The sequence below is a fragment of the Cavia porcellus genome, unplaced genomic scaffold, assembly GCF_034190915.1.
Source record: "Cavia porcellus strain 051 isolate PalLab524CR breed Dunkin Hartley unplaced genomic scaffold, mCavPor4.1 scaffold_4, whole genome shotgun sequence".
NCBI lineage: Eukaryota > Metazoa > Chordata > Mammalia > Rodentia > Caviidae > Cavia > Cavia porcellus.
The window spans coordinates 63218677-63232500 of record NW_026947487.1 but is presented as its reverse complement, the minus strand read 5'-3'; the positions used below and the strand labels follow the sequence as shown (position 1 = coordinate 63232500).

The following is a 13824-nucleotide window of genomic DNA, read 5'->3' as shown; positions in this document are numbered from 1 at the left end:
CTTCCTGGCTCCCCATTAAAAGCAAAATAAATATAAGTCTACCCATGACTCTGACAAATTAGGAGCCAGTGGGATGCCTTTAAAAATAAGCATGCCAACTGAAGGATTTATAGAATGCCAAACCATTAACTTCTCCACAATAGCTCATTTTCTCTACAAGTTATAAATGCTTAAAACTTACTTTACTAAGCCCAACATTGTGGTATTTCTTTTCCATTATCTTCTTCACTGGTTCTTCTTCTTTAAAGGTAATAAAGCAGAATCCACGCCTCTTATTGGTTTTGTTGTCCATGGGGAGTTCTATGGATTCCACCTATTATCAAAAAGCAAGCTTTAGTACCCTAGTTTACATTTATTAACAGTACAAAATTTAGTAGAAAAATACACACCTGGCCCTCAAGCTCATTTTGCTACCACTCTTTTTATTCTAACCATTTTAAGAGTTTTCAAATTAAAATACCCATACTAAGTCAGTACATCCAACCACAAAACTGAGCCTCACCAGGTACTAGTATTTGCTACCCGATCCAAGAATCACAAATTTAAATGCTAAGATGACAGGCCATTTTAAGAAAAACTGAATTTAAATGTCTGCATTTTAGAGAAAACCAACAGTGGAGTGGGTAAGACTATTGCAGATTAAACAGTAAACACCACACCCAAGGTGTAAACTGCTACTCAAATCTTAAAACAGCTGCTGCCATGCAGAAAGGCAGTAGTAGTTCTGATGCTGCTTGCTCTTACACTTTATTATTACTAAATTTGTATTTTGTGTGTGTACATGTACCAGAAATGTAACCCAGGCCCTCCACGTTGATATATCCCCAACAGTCTAAGTTGCCCAGGCTGTTGGCAACTTTCCGGCTCAATCTCCTACAGTGCTGAGATTAAAAGCCACTGTACCCAGCTTAAATTTGCATTTATACATACAGAATTGTATCCTATTCTTCATTCATTCTTTTTGTGTTCTCTAACTAGAGTTTCCTTCTATGCATTAGGTAACCCAATCAGGACTGTAATTCTTTTCATCATCTATACTTTTATTATCTTTTACTAATCCGGTAAATTTCCTGACAATGTTTGTCCCAAGCTAGAAGCAGTCTGGGACTTGCCTGCAGTCCCAGCTACTTCAGAGGCAGAGGCAGGCAGATCACCTAAACCAGGAAGCCAGGCCTGAGTAGAAAGCAAAAATTCTGTCTCTTAACATAAAAAAACCACATCCACCTCATCTCTGTGTGCAATGTGCACAGCACACTATTTTACATATGCAGATGTTCAATAATTGAGAAAAATTTTATCAAGTAACCTCCAGAGATCTGTTCATAAAATGTTTTCAACATTCTTATTCCAAAATAAATCACATAATCTGCCCTAATCTTAAACAGCTTTGAAAACTCCAGTTAATTGGAGTCTACTTAATATGGGTTCACACTAATTTTGACATAAACTTGGTTGAAACATTTAAAACATACCTCACCAAAACCACCAAAGTACTCCCTTATTTTTTCTTCAGGTGTATCTGGAGAAAGGCCACCAACAAAAATTTTTTTAACAGGCTCTTTTGTTTTCATGGCTTTGGCCCTTTTAGGATCAATCACCTTTCCATTCAATTTATGTTCTTTCTGATCCATGACCTAAGGAAATTAAGTTTTCCATTTTAAATATTTGTGACTTAACTGAAATTCAGAAACTATCAACTTATATAACTATAGTAATACATAGCTCATGTCAGACATGTATTGACTAGTTCAAGATTAAACTGTCAAGTCATGGTCATAAGACATCAGTTAATACATACTAGTGTTTAAATCTCAAGGTCAGTAAGAACTGGGAGATGGATACTACACAAATTTAACCAATAACTTAGGTACCATCAACTTGATTTAAGTGCCAAGCAACATAAATGTTTGCTACTTCCCTTTAGTGTAGGACCAAAACAATGATTTGATCAAAAGCTACGTAACAAAAAACTTTCAAAATACACCCTTCTGTGAACTGTTCAAAGAATGTCCTTTTAATTAGGCACTTAAAAGCATTTTCTAATGTGTGTATGTCTCACAGGGAATGGAACACAGGCCTCATCCATGATAGGAAAGAGCTACCTAAGCGAGTCATGCTCCTTTTTCTTTTTTTTGGGAGGGGGTTGGGGGACAGGGAAGGACTAGACATTGAACTCAATTTTAATCTAGTAATACCTGACATACAGAAAAGTATGTAGTTTAAATAATTCTTGAATCTGCCCCTCTCCTCAGTAACTTCTGACAAGCTCTACTTTTCCTCCTTAAACTTGTGGAGAAAACCACAAATGGGCAAATTCATTACAACAATGTTTTGCAAATTGACTGATCAGAATATGTAACACACTACCTTATCTACACTCTCCGACTCTTTAAATAGCACAAAGCCAAAACCCCTTGATCGCCCTGTGATAGGATCTAACTTCAGAGTGCAGTCTACAACTTCACCAAATTTGGAAAAGTAGTCCTTCAGATCTTTCTTTGTAGTGTCCCAGCTAAGGCCTCCTATAAACATTTTCCTGTAAAGACAAAAAGCAGTATTAAAATGCTAAAAAGAAAAATTAAGCTTTGCCTTAAAATACTGTATTATCTATACCAGTAAAAACACTTTTTCTAAACTGCACTAATTTACTGGGCAGTGTTACTAAAGTGTCATTTTTCCTATCACATACCAGAAAATTTTTCATGTTTTCTGCTGCTGCTGGGCAACTATAAAATAGTAAGCAAGCAGCAAATTACATCTGTCAACTTGCTAAAAAAAAAAAGTGATAAAAGTATAGCCCAAGTAAAATTATTACAGTGTTTCTCATAAGTATTATTCACAATACAGAATCTTAAACTAAAGTTTCTTTCAAACCTTCATCAAACTTATCTAAAGGCTAGGATCATTCTCCACTCATCACAGCAACCAGTACTGTATTTAAATTTTAACTAAAGCTCCTTTGCTACTTTTTAAAATGTTTTCCCATTAGCAAAGCTCTTAGGACATAAAATGGAAAGGTCTAAGTTTCAGAAGCTGTGAACCAACTTTCTGAATGTGCTACTAGTCCCTAATAAGGACAAAAGTAATAATGTAAACGATTTAGTGAAAAAAAGTATCCACTGAAGCACAATTCACTAGATTCATTACAGTACAACCTCAGTTAACCAGCAATATGTAAGTCTTTAAAAGTAGTAAAAAAAAAAAAAAAAAAATGGCAGGTGCTAAGTGAAAAACCACCAAAACCAGACCAACGAAAAAACAAAAACTCCTTCCTTTTTAGTCTTAACATTATTACAGCAAAAAGCCCAAATCTGAAAGCTCTGTGATTCCTTTCACATCTGTTCGCTTTGCATAGGCACAGGCACGCGCGTACACACACACAGCCAATCTAAACCTACTCTTTAAGACAGGACTGGAAATCTTTAAAAGGTAAACTGTCAGAATTTGTTATGCGGGAGCTAAATGGGAATAGAAACATACTTTCTTGAGCTTTTCTTTTTAACTGGGGGCCATCATGGGGAAGGATGAAGGGAAACATTTCACCAAGAATTAAAACAACTCTTTCATATAAAACATCTGTATTTTGTGGGGCTTTCATGATGTAACCACTAATGCCCATTTTCAAGAGGCCAATTTACTGTCCCTGGAATTAGGTTTTTCATCTCCTTCACCCTCAACGAGGGCCTGATTAACTGAGGTGTTACTGCTCTTACTATTTTACTACAAATAACAAAGCTAACTTTCAATGCAAAAGACATCTTACATTAGGCATATTTGTGCGTCTCACTCCAAGCTAGGCTTTCAACTTAAAACATATATTCTAGAGCTGGAATTTATATGTTTTTATGTTTTGGACTTCCTCAAATAAAAATTCCCTTTTAAAAGTTAACATTTACAACCCTTTTGGTATTGTATAATAAAACGAACACACACCAAAACATTCATAATGTTGTATATTTTAAATGTTTACTTATTGCCAATTCCGTGGAAAATTTTTAAGGTATTGTCTCATTATATACACATCTCATTCATTTAATAAGGTAACTTCTAATATACAATGCTTATTTACATAATTTTCACGTTACTTTTAGCCCAAAAGTCCCAAGTACTTCCTTTATTTATAGTTGAAAGTACATTACCAACAGTTGCCCTTAAGAACACTGCTTGAAAGACAAAACTGACTATAAAACAATGATTACAGAAATTTCCTATCAATAACTGAACCAAGTCTGAAATTGTTCAGCCTAAACAAAGTCTGCATCGGTAGAGATGCAAAGTAATAAGTTTATTTTTATAAAGGTAAGTTTGAAAGATAAAAAATTCTGTCTAGTCTATTCATCAAGTATCAAGATAAAACTAGTTTCAATTTTATTTAACCACAATAACACTTATATGGTGAAAGCACTTTTAATTTAAAATTAACACAAAAAATTTAACAACTGAAATGAGGCATGTTCTAGTATTCTCAACTCAACTGTTTTTCACAGGTAGGAATTTTCTTAATTATCAGATAAACATACTATTCTAATTCAAGTGGCCCAATAAAATGCTCTCAGAACATCCCACCTTTAATACTCTTTAATATAAAAGCTGCTGAAATTTAGAGCTGAAAGGATTCACAAAATAGTAAACAACTAAATTTCATTCATCAAGAGTACTAAATATTTGGTCAACTTTAACTTTTATATATTCCATACAATAATTTCTAGCTCTCCAAAAATTTAGAGCGAAATAAATAGTAAAACTTCAGCTATCCAGTACCTTTAGATAATTAAGAGATACTTATTAAACCAGTAATCCCAGCACTCAAGTGAGGCAGGATTTTGAGCTCAATGCCTGCCTGGGCTACAATAGCAAGACCAAAAGAGCTACTTATTAATACATCAAGTAAATCTCATTTCTTAGCTTAAAAAGTTTTATTTATTTACTTTTGCCAGATTAATCACAAACTGCCATTTCTAAAATGTATAACTTCCATTTTATATGGTAAGTAGCCAGCTCTTAAAACTTTCCAAATTTTGCATAAAATGCAGTTTCAGAGCAATAGGCTAAGGGATCCTTGAGGCAAATATACTAGTATTTTGGCAATCCAAAAGCAGTCTGGCTCATTCTTCTGCTCCAATTGGTTAAACTGATAGTGACAGGTGAATGTAATGCAACTAATACAAACAATACTACATACATTCCATCTTTAATAAAGGGAACGTATTAAATCTCCATCTTTATTCAGTAGGCACAGCTGTGATTGACTGTACAGCATAGTGACAAAAGGTGTGTTTACTGTCTTTATGAGTAAGCAGACAGTTATTTTGCCTCTCTCAAACACTGGCATGCATTTTCCACCAAACTATTAAAGGGCCTACGATTAATACCAATTTAAATTATCTATATTTTATATGACTGTATCTTGCTTAAAGCACAATACCTACTGTCTGTCCAGATTACCTCCGCTGCCTTGAATACAGACTGATTTTCAAGTTGCTGTCACTCCTGTAGAGATGCAAACACTTTCCAATGAAGTAGAGATATTACTTCGAAAATTCCTAAGCAGCAAAATTAAACTACCAAGACTTGTTCAAGTAGCAACAAAAATGGCTCCTAATGCTGCAATGTAAGTTTAAAATTTGATCCTTAGTTGTCCGTGAATCAATAATCCCCAATTAAAATATATAGGACTTCATCTATAGTATTTTATTAACAAATTTCTTAATCCTACCCATGACTAAACATTTTACCCCAAAGGCAAATGGTACTCAATTTAAAATACCTGCTCAACACACAGACGTTTCTTTGCTTTCATAGCTGGTATTACAGAACATCAAATTTAAAAATTCAATGACAAAGTTATACAACTCAGTATAGAGTAACTATACAAATGCTACTGTCAGGAATGTAGGCTGCTTTAAACATTTTATTACCTTCCAGTGCAACCTTAGAGGTAGTAAACTCAAACTCCCTGTATTTAAATGCTAGCTCTCCCACTTACCATATAACCCTGTTTTTTAAAAAATTCTGAAGACTGTTTTCCCCTTCTATAAAGAGCCTAACTGAAGGCATCTGCACAATTAGGGTTAAATTGCATCAATATACTTAAAAGGCACAGAGCACAGTCTGACCCACTTGAATTGCTCTGCAAGTTATTATTTTGTAGAAGAAAATCATCTATACATAACAAAGTAACTTTTTTTATTTGCTCAATTTGCTTATGTTTTTAACTATAGACATTATAAACTTTCCAACATTAAAGTAAAATGGCCATGAGTTTAATACAAATGGACCCTAAAATTGTCAATGCTAAAGTCTTAAAACACACTGGAAATGATTTAAATATCCCATGTTTGGGGGGGGAGACTAGAAAATACATCATCTTTTAAGAGCCTCAAGTATAGCTTCTAAAATAGTTATGATGACTGTGCCTACATACATAATAGTACTTCATAATTTAAAACATAAAAGGCACTCTAACATGGTCAATAAAACATTTTATTCAAGATAAAATTCCACTACCCTTAATCTCATTTTGAAATAGGAATCAAAAAAGAGGCAACCTGTAACTTTTAAACACTTCCATATGAATCATGATTTTACATATATGGCTTCATAACAAGTTCTGACAGTTAAAAAAAAAAAAAAACCAGTATCAACTGGATAAGTATTTCTGGTTGTTTACCATAATTGACCAATCACTGTCATCTTTTAAAATGTTAGTTCACTATTCTCATTTGAATATCAATTCTCAATTGAATTTTTGTTACTTCATAATTATTCTTAGAACACTAAATTGACAGCTATAAATTTAAACATAAGTCATGAGTATTTTTATTTGGAAATTACATATACTTTAAACTTCTATCATTAAGATACAAGAGAGGTTACTTCACAACTAAGTATCACATGGTAGGGAAGTAACTTTAGAATCTATATAAAAACCACCCTTGGAAGTATCTTGACAAACTTTTATCTAACAAATTACCAGACATTTTAAGTCTGGTCAGGTTTAAAACACACAAAAACCACAATAAAATTGGCCAGTAAATCTGCTTTCCTGAAACACTTCAGTCAGTCAAATTTAAATACCAGTATTACTTCCCCAGTGTAATAGGTAATGTCTTCCCTAGCTTTGTATGTCAAAATGACTTTTTAACAAGTTTTTAAAAATCCTATTATTCAAGACTAACACACAGAAAATCAAACATTTTCAAACCAAAATTAGTCTATATTAAATCCCATTACTTCATACTTCAGAAAGAACCCAAATGACTATTAAAAGATAACTATGTTGAACATTATCTAGTTAATCAAACAACAATTTTATAAAATAAATTTTATAGATATTTAACCCAACAATTCCCTTTTTTCATTACAAGGGAAGAATGACATCATGTTTTTTAATATTACACATTAGTTCTATAAGGTAAACTCCCATTTACCAAGAGGAAAAGGAACAGTTACTTCCTTATCATAGATATTTATGTTCTGGTTATCTGAGATCACTACATGCAATTCTATGTAGTATTCTACTGGAAACTGACTTACTCTAAAATCAGAAGATGATTTTTGATTAATTATTAAATCTGTCAATGTTTTACACTCACATAACTTTACAACACAAGTGAAAATCTATAGGATAATCACTCCTTGACACTGCTTGGTTTCTCTGAATCTATTTGCTGATAGTTTCACCTATCTCACAAGACTAAAGTGTGAGAGGTGAATTTTCTGTTGTTTGAAGCTTCTTAGGTGGTCTTGATAAGCAGGAGTTTACTGTATTTTATCCAATACTTAAAAGTGATCGATCCACTCTGGTCACTGATCAACATCACTAGTAAGCGGCAGTCTTCCCTCCCTAATCCCAAATATTTTTTTTATACCTGGCATGATCAACATATAATGCTCCAAAAACTAAAAACATGCTTACCTTTACTCCACAGGAGTAAATCACTGCAGTATCAACTATTAGGACACAGGATAAATACACACAAGCTATTAAAGTAGGCTATGTAGTCAATCTTCCTGTGGTGAGCAATGTTTCCAATAGAGATCCGCAAACCAAAAACAAACATTTACCTGAGACCACACTGTTGAAAGTGAACAGAAACAGATTCCACACTTCCAGCATCCAGTTCAGTGCCCTATCTACTAAAATGCTGAAAGTCAAATCAAACTTGGACTAAAGTTATACGTCACTCCATTTGTGAATATGCACACTGGAGAGGTACATCTTTAAGAGAAATATGAAGGTTATTTTACTTCTTTTTAAATATTTTGAAGCATATCTTGTATCATCACTTGATGATAAAAATGATCAACCTTCATTATAGCTTTAAGTCACAACAAAACAGATCTTCATCTTACAGCTCATAGTACCCAGGCATTAAAAATATGAGTTTATAGAGGGGGTCATATGGCTTGGAAGGAGAAAAAAAGCCCAGTTTTGAGACAAACATATTTAACTCAAAAAATAGTACTGAAAAAGTCAATGACATTCTTCAACTCCAAACTTAACAGGTTAAGTAATTTTCAGTATCTTTCCTAAAAAAATTAACATGTACAGATTAGGGATGTTGCTATGGGTAGGGTGCTTGCCTACCACACACAAAGGCCTGGGTTGGATCTCTAGCATCACCAACAGAAGAATTTAAAAGTCCTCCCTTAAATGTTCATCACCTCAACATTTGTAGTGTCAGTTTGTGCAATTCTAACCCTGGAAATTTGCCACAGGTTCCAAAGAGTGTTTAATAGAGACTCATCCACTCAAGGTGAATCCAACTTTCCTAAAAAGGTCATAAATTTGGCATGTGACTGTTAGTAATTGCTTTACAAAGCAAACAATGTTCGGATTACCCTAGAAACACTAAAATGTAGACTATAATCTCAAATATTTACACAAACATATGTGAAAACCTACTGTTTTAAAGTTAGCCAAAATGAGCTGGGATTTAGCTGAGTGGTTACAATCACCTGCCTGGCAATCGCAAAGTCCTGAGTTCAATGCCCAGTTTAAAAAAAAAATACTGTTATACAATGACTGATAAAATGAATGAGACTAGCTTTGTCTTTCCTAAACAATCCAATGTGGAAGGAATTGATAATACCTACCTTGCAAAACTGTCCCAAAGCTAGTTTAGTTTTTCAATGTTGTTTAAATTTTAAAAACTCCCTCCCCCCAGGTACTTTACTACTTGTAGGGAGTCACTGAAGCTAAAAATTCACACCTATATGGCTTGTGCATTTCAACAGACACTAAGTAATTGTGAAGTACCTACCCTGAAAACACTGCAGCACTGCAGACAATGATTCCACACCACAAACCAATATGGAAAAAGCCAATGCAGTTGCTTATAAGTAAAAAACTAGGGATGTTAATGTTATAAAGATTAAAGCAACATGAACTCAAGAAGTCATTTTACTATAGAGACAAGCCATTATTCTCAAGTCCATAGTAAACTGTGGAAGCATCCCAAAGAACTGTTAACAGGGATGTCCTCAAAACGGCATTCTCATATAAAAAGGGAAGAACTCTCCACAACAGATAAATGTTTTGATGAAACTGTAACTGCTTTGCTCTCAAATTTGTAAAAGGAAATGCACACAGAATTCTGTTAGATAAACTAAGATGACTTTGAACCTACTAACCAGTCTTCACAATTCAGTGTATTACAAAACTGTTGCTCAGTATCCCTCAAGTAGGAGACAAAAGCAACACATAGGGTGGGCAAGTGCAATAAAAAGTAGGTTTGATGGTCTTCAGGCATTTTTATTCAGAAAGAAAAATTTAGTATCTGCAACAAAATGGGGCTGAGTGATTTGGCAGTTACTAAGTAAATGTTAGACATTAAAAATGAGAACTATGGAGGCAGGCATGGTGGCACACACCTGTAGTCCCAGCTACTCAGGAGGCTGAGGAGAGAGGATTACTTGAGCCTATGAGTTCAAAGAGAGAGAGAGAGAAAGAAAAAGAGAACTATCTTGTAAGTGCAAACTTGCTTAACTTAAAATGAATTTCAGTAAAATATTTTCAGTGGATGACAAATGGTCATAACTTAAAAGGTTGACAACTGATCATAACCTATAATGTTCATGTTATTAATGAGTCACCCCCCAAAAAGATATAAAGTGGCAGGGCAAGGATAATTCTAATAAAAGTCAAACACTGACATTCAAACCTAAAAGTTTATGGTTATTTTTAATTTCCAGCAACAATTAAGATTCAACATGTATAACAGAGTGAAGTTAGTTTACTCTTAATCTGCTACTACATAGCAGTGCAACCTAACTGTATGTGCCCACTAGTCATCAAAACAGAAATAGCATTCATCTTAAGATACTCAGTATGTCACAGTCTGACCCTACTATTTTCCTTTAGCTTTTTCCTTTGCCTACTTGTTTCCAGTCTACTTTATCCCCAATCTAACACTGGATAGATTTCAGGGGATAAAAATACAGTGGTAAATTTTGTGTAAAATTTAAATGTATCCCAAAAGGGCTCTTAAAGCACAATGCAAATTGTACAGATAGAAGGCAACAATATTCAAATTGTAGCTCTCAAACTTCCAATGGTGGACAACATAAACTTGTGGAAAACTCTTAAAATGATTCTACAGGCATCAAGATCAACATTTAGGGGAGGTGAAGGCAGGATAAAACAATAATCAACCAACCAGCCTCCAAACAGAAGTCATGCAACTCTGAATACATGTAGAACTGTAACATTCCAGCCAAATCACAGTGAGAATAAAATAGCAGCTGAGAGCTGTAGCAATAAGCCACATGAGCCCACCTCTAAATAGTTTATATCCAAATTCTTATGAAGTGTATTTATAAATACTAAATGTGGGAAAAGACGAACATTTTTGTATAACGCAGTTATCAAAAGTTGTTTTACTTAACATCTCCAAAGTATCTCAGTACGACATGCAAGACATTTTAAACACAATATTTTATAAATCTTTATATTTAGCATTACACTTCAAATTTCAACAAAAATATTTTTCTTCTTAATAAACATGAAATCAGATTACTCTTGCCCAAATATAGAAACATTACTAATTATATTTAGCTTAAATTAACCAAACTGTAATTACATGCATTACCACCGACCTAATATCATATAACGGCATCAATTTGCCCAAAAATTATACATGATACCCAAAGTTTTACATCCCAGGTACAAGATATCCTACACAACGCTAATAATGTCTAGAATTTCCTGGGGATCAATGGGCAACTAACCAATACATAGCCTCTGCATATTATAACGACTGAAACCTTTAAAATACAGAAATAAAATTTAAAAAAGTTTTACCATTCTTCCCGCTGTGCCGTCGCTGCTTCAGTGTGTCGTGGGGAGGAGTTTGAATGGCTAGGGAATTAACAACCGGTACAGCAACCAATCAAAATTCTAGTTTTAGTTTTTGGCATTGTTAGGGTTAAAAACTTTTAATTCATTTACACTTCAGTTCTACAAAGGCAGCTGTTTTGCGATTTGAAAACTCAGGGCTAGTAAGCCTGTCCCAAACAATATGTTATACAATTATATAATTTTGGTGTTTCTGCCCAAAGAACAGAATTTAAAAAGTTAAAAACCCAAAATGCTAAAAGCTTAAGGTTCCAAATAACCTACAAACGTTAAAAGCTTAAAATTTCCAAATAAAGTTATAAGCTCCAAATTAAGCTATAGATAACTCAGGATTAATTCTGCTTAAGAAAAAGTTTATTTTCCCTCCCGCCTCCACCCCTTCAGCCAGCATCATCAGTAAACAGCCTGATAAATTTGCCCAGACTGGGACTATAACTACACTGTATTCCACAGTGTTCCCCAAGATCCTGTACTCTTATCCAGGAAAGAAAAACATGGTTTCTAATGCCGGATTAGAATGACATCTTATTGCTTTTACCTTCCACCGAAGCATTTCCACTTTTTGTAACACCCATTATAAAAAGGAATGGAAACACTAAGATTAGTAGTCAACCCGAATTGAGAACCTGGATTTAGTCCCTCCAGCCAACTCCTGTATTAAGCTCCCAGATGCTGCAACTCCACATATTAAAAGCAGCTCTAGGTAGCACATGCCACCGTTTCTCATATGAGAAGCAACCTATACTCAAAAACTTACAAAAAAATTATTTCATAGGACAATACATGACTTTATGAAAAGGTGCAAGTGGCCCTCTTTTAGTAGTAAGTAAGCGAGCGGGAATAGCAATTTAAAAGGCTCCTTAGCTCCGAAAACGAGAGACGTAAAAAAATTAAGTGGCATGGAAAAAGTAGTGTAAACTGTTGAAATAGTTGGCGCATCCAACAGCTGAGAGCGCGAAAAGGATGCGCGGGGAAAGCAACTCGGCTGCTGGCCCGCCAGGGAGCCGCGCTCGGTACAGAGCGAAGCCCACGCACGGGTGACCCGGGCATCGCGGAAGGCCCAAGCCGTCCCCAAGTACGAATGTGGCGTCTAGAGAAGCCCGCCGTTGTGCAACAATCTAAAGTGGCGAAAAAATAAGTCCCAAAGCGAAACTTATTTAAATCGTAAAATGAACCCGGCGTGGAGTGGGCACGGGAGCTACGGGTTGACATCCCGCACACGGACCCCATGGTCGCTCTTCGCGACCGCTGGCCGACTGACTCGGAAGGAGCACAGGTCCAAAGAAACATCAGCGATCGCAGCAGGAAAACCAGAACAGCAAGAAAAGGGTTCAGGAGGGAACAGCGGGAACAGGAAAAAGACGTCCCCGAGACGGGCGGGAAAAATCCTGGCGACCGAGCCGGTGGGAGGAGATCGCGCGGGAGGAAGGAGGGCGGGCGGGAGCCGCATGGTGACGGCGGAGGTGGGGACGCGGGGGGAGGGGAAGCGGCGCAGGCCAGGAGCGGGGGGCCAGGGACAGGGACGGTGACGGTGCGGGGCCGCGGAGCCGGGGCCAGCGGCCCTACTCACCCTTCGTCCTCCTCGTTCTTGCTGGCGTCGATCTTCGCGCCCTCGGACTCCGAGCTGCCGCCCTCCGGGCCTCCGGCTGCCGCTCCGGCCCCGGCCCCGGCTCCGCCGCCCGCCGCCGCCGCCGCTGCCCCCTGCGTGGTCGCCGCCATGGCGCCCTCCTGCTCGCCCGCCGAGCCGCCCACCGCCGCCGTGGCCGCCGCCCCGTCCCCGCCGAACTGCTCCTCCGACATGGTGCTACCGCCGCCGCCGCCGAGACGACACCCGCGCCGCTGCCGCGAGCCCCAACTAGCAGCGAAGGTATCCCCGCCGCCGCGCGCCCGCTACCGCGACGAGCACACCGCAAGACCCAGAAGGCGCGCGCGTGGCTGCGAAGGCTCCTGCGCCTCTCCCTGGCCTGCCCCCCTCGCCTCCCACTCGCGCGCGGCGCGCACTCCCACTCTTTTCGGCTACGCTAGAAAGAAATAGGAAGCAGCGGCGGCCACTCTTGCCTCCTCCTCGCTTTAATGGCGCCGCCGCGGACCACCTAAAATGGCCGACGGAAGAACGGCGCGTCCCGGTCACGTGATGTCAGAGCGCGCCCTTTGCACCACCCCCGCCCCCTCCGCCGCTACTCCCCCCCCACCCCGTCGGTCCCGCCCTCTCGCTCCCTTTTATACCTTCCTTGCACGCGCCGCGCAGTGTGGGGCCTTTAAAAGGAACCGGAAGTGGCGTAAGAGAAGACGGCCGCGCGAGGATCATCGAGAACAAGGAGCGTTGGTTCGGAGGCAAGACTAGAGAGGCTCCTTCCTCCGTCCCGCCTTCCAGATCACCAGAATCGGCTAACCTGTCCCGCCACCCAGAAGCTGGCGCGAGCTGCTGTGCGGAAGGGGTGTGGTCGCATTGCCCCTGCGGCGAT

The 13824-nt window shown here is 37.9% G+C and overlaps 1 protein-coding gene across 8 annotated transcripts in view; it reads right to left on the bottom strand.

The window, feature by feature from the left end:
- Nucleotides 1-13440, bottom strand: part of Hnrnpd (heterogeneous nuclear ribonucleoprotein D) — a 16743-nt gene extending 3303 nt beyond the window's left edge. For 2 of the 8 annotated variants that reach the window (XM_063247188.1, XM_063247191.1), the window contains exons 1-5: nt 12930-13425; nt 11306-11362; nt 2368-2536; nt 1473-1634; nt 182-313 (exon numbers count right to left, since the gene is read on the bottom strand). In XM_063247188.1, the coding sequence (XP_063103258.1) occupies nt 182-313; nt 1473-1634; nt 2368-2536; nt 11306-11362; nt 12930-13159 (750 nt within the window). In that variant the 5' untranslated portion in view covers nt 13160-13425. Of the gene's footprint in view, nt 1-181; nt 314-1472; nt 1635-2367; nt 2537-5445; nt 5491-11305; nt 11363-12929 lie in introns of all 8 variants that reach the window. The other 6 variants (XM_063247189.1, XM_063247192.1, XR_010046935.1 and 3 more) reach the window with 5 other exon arrangements.
- Between the last annotated feature and the right edge of the window lie 384 nt (nt 13441-13824).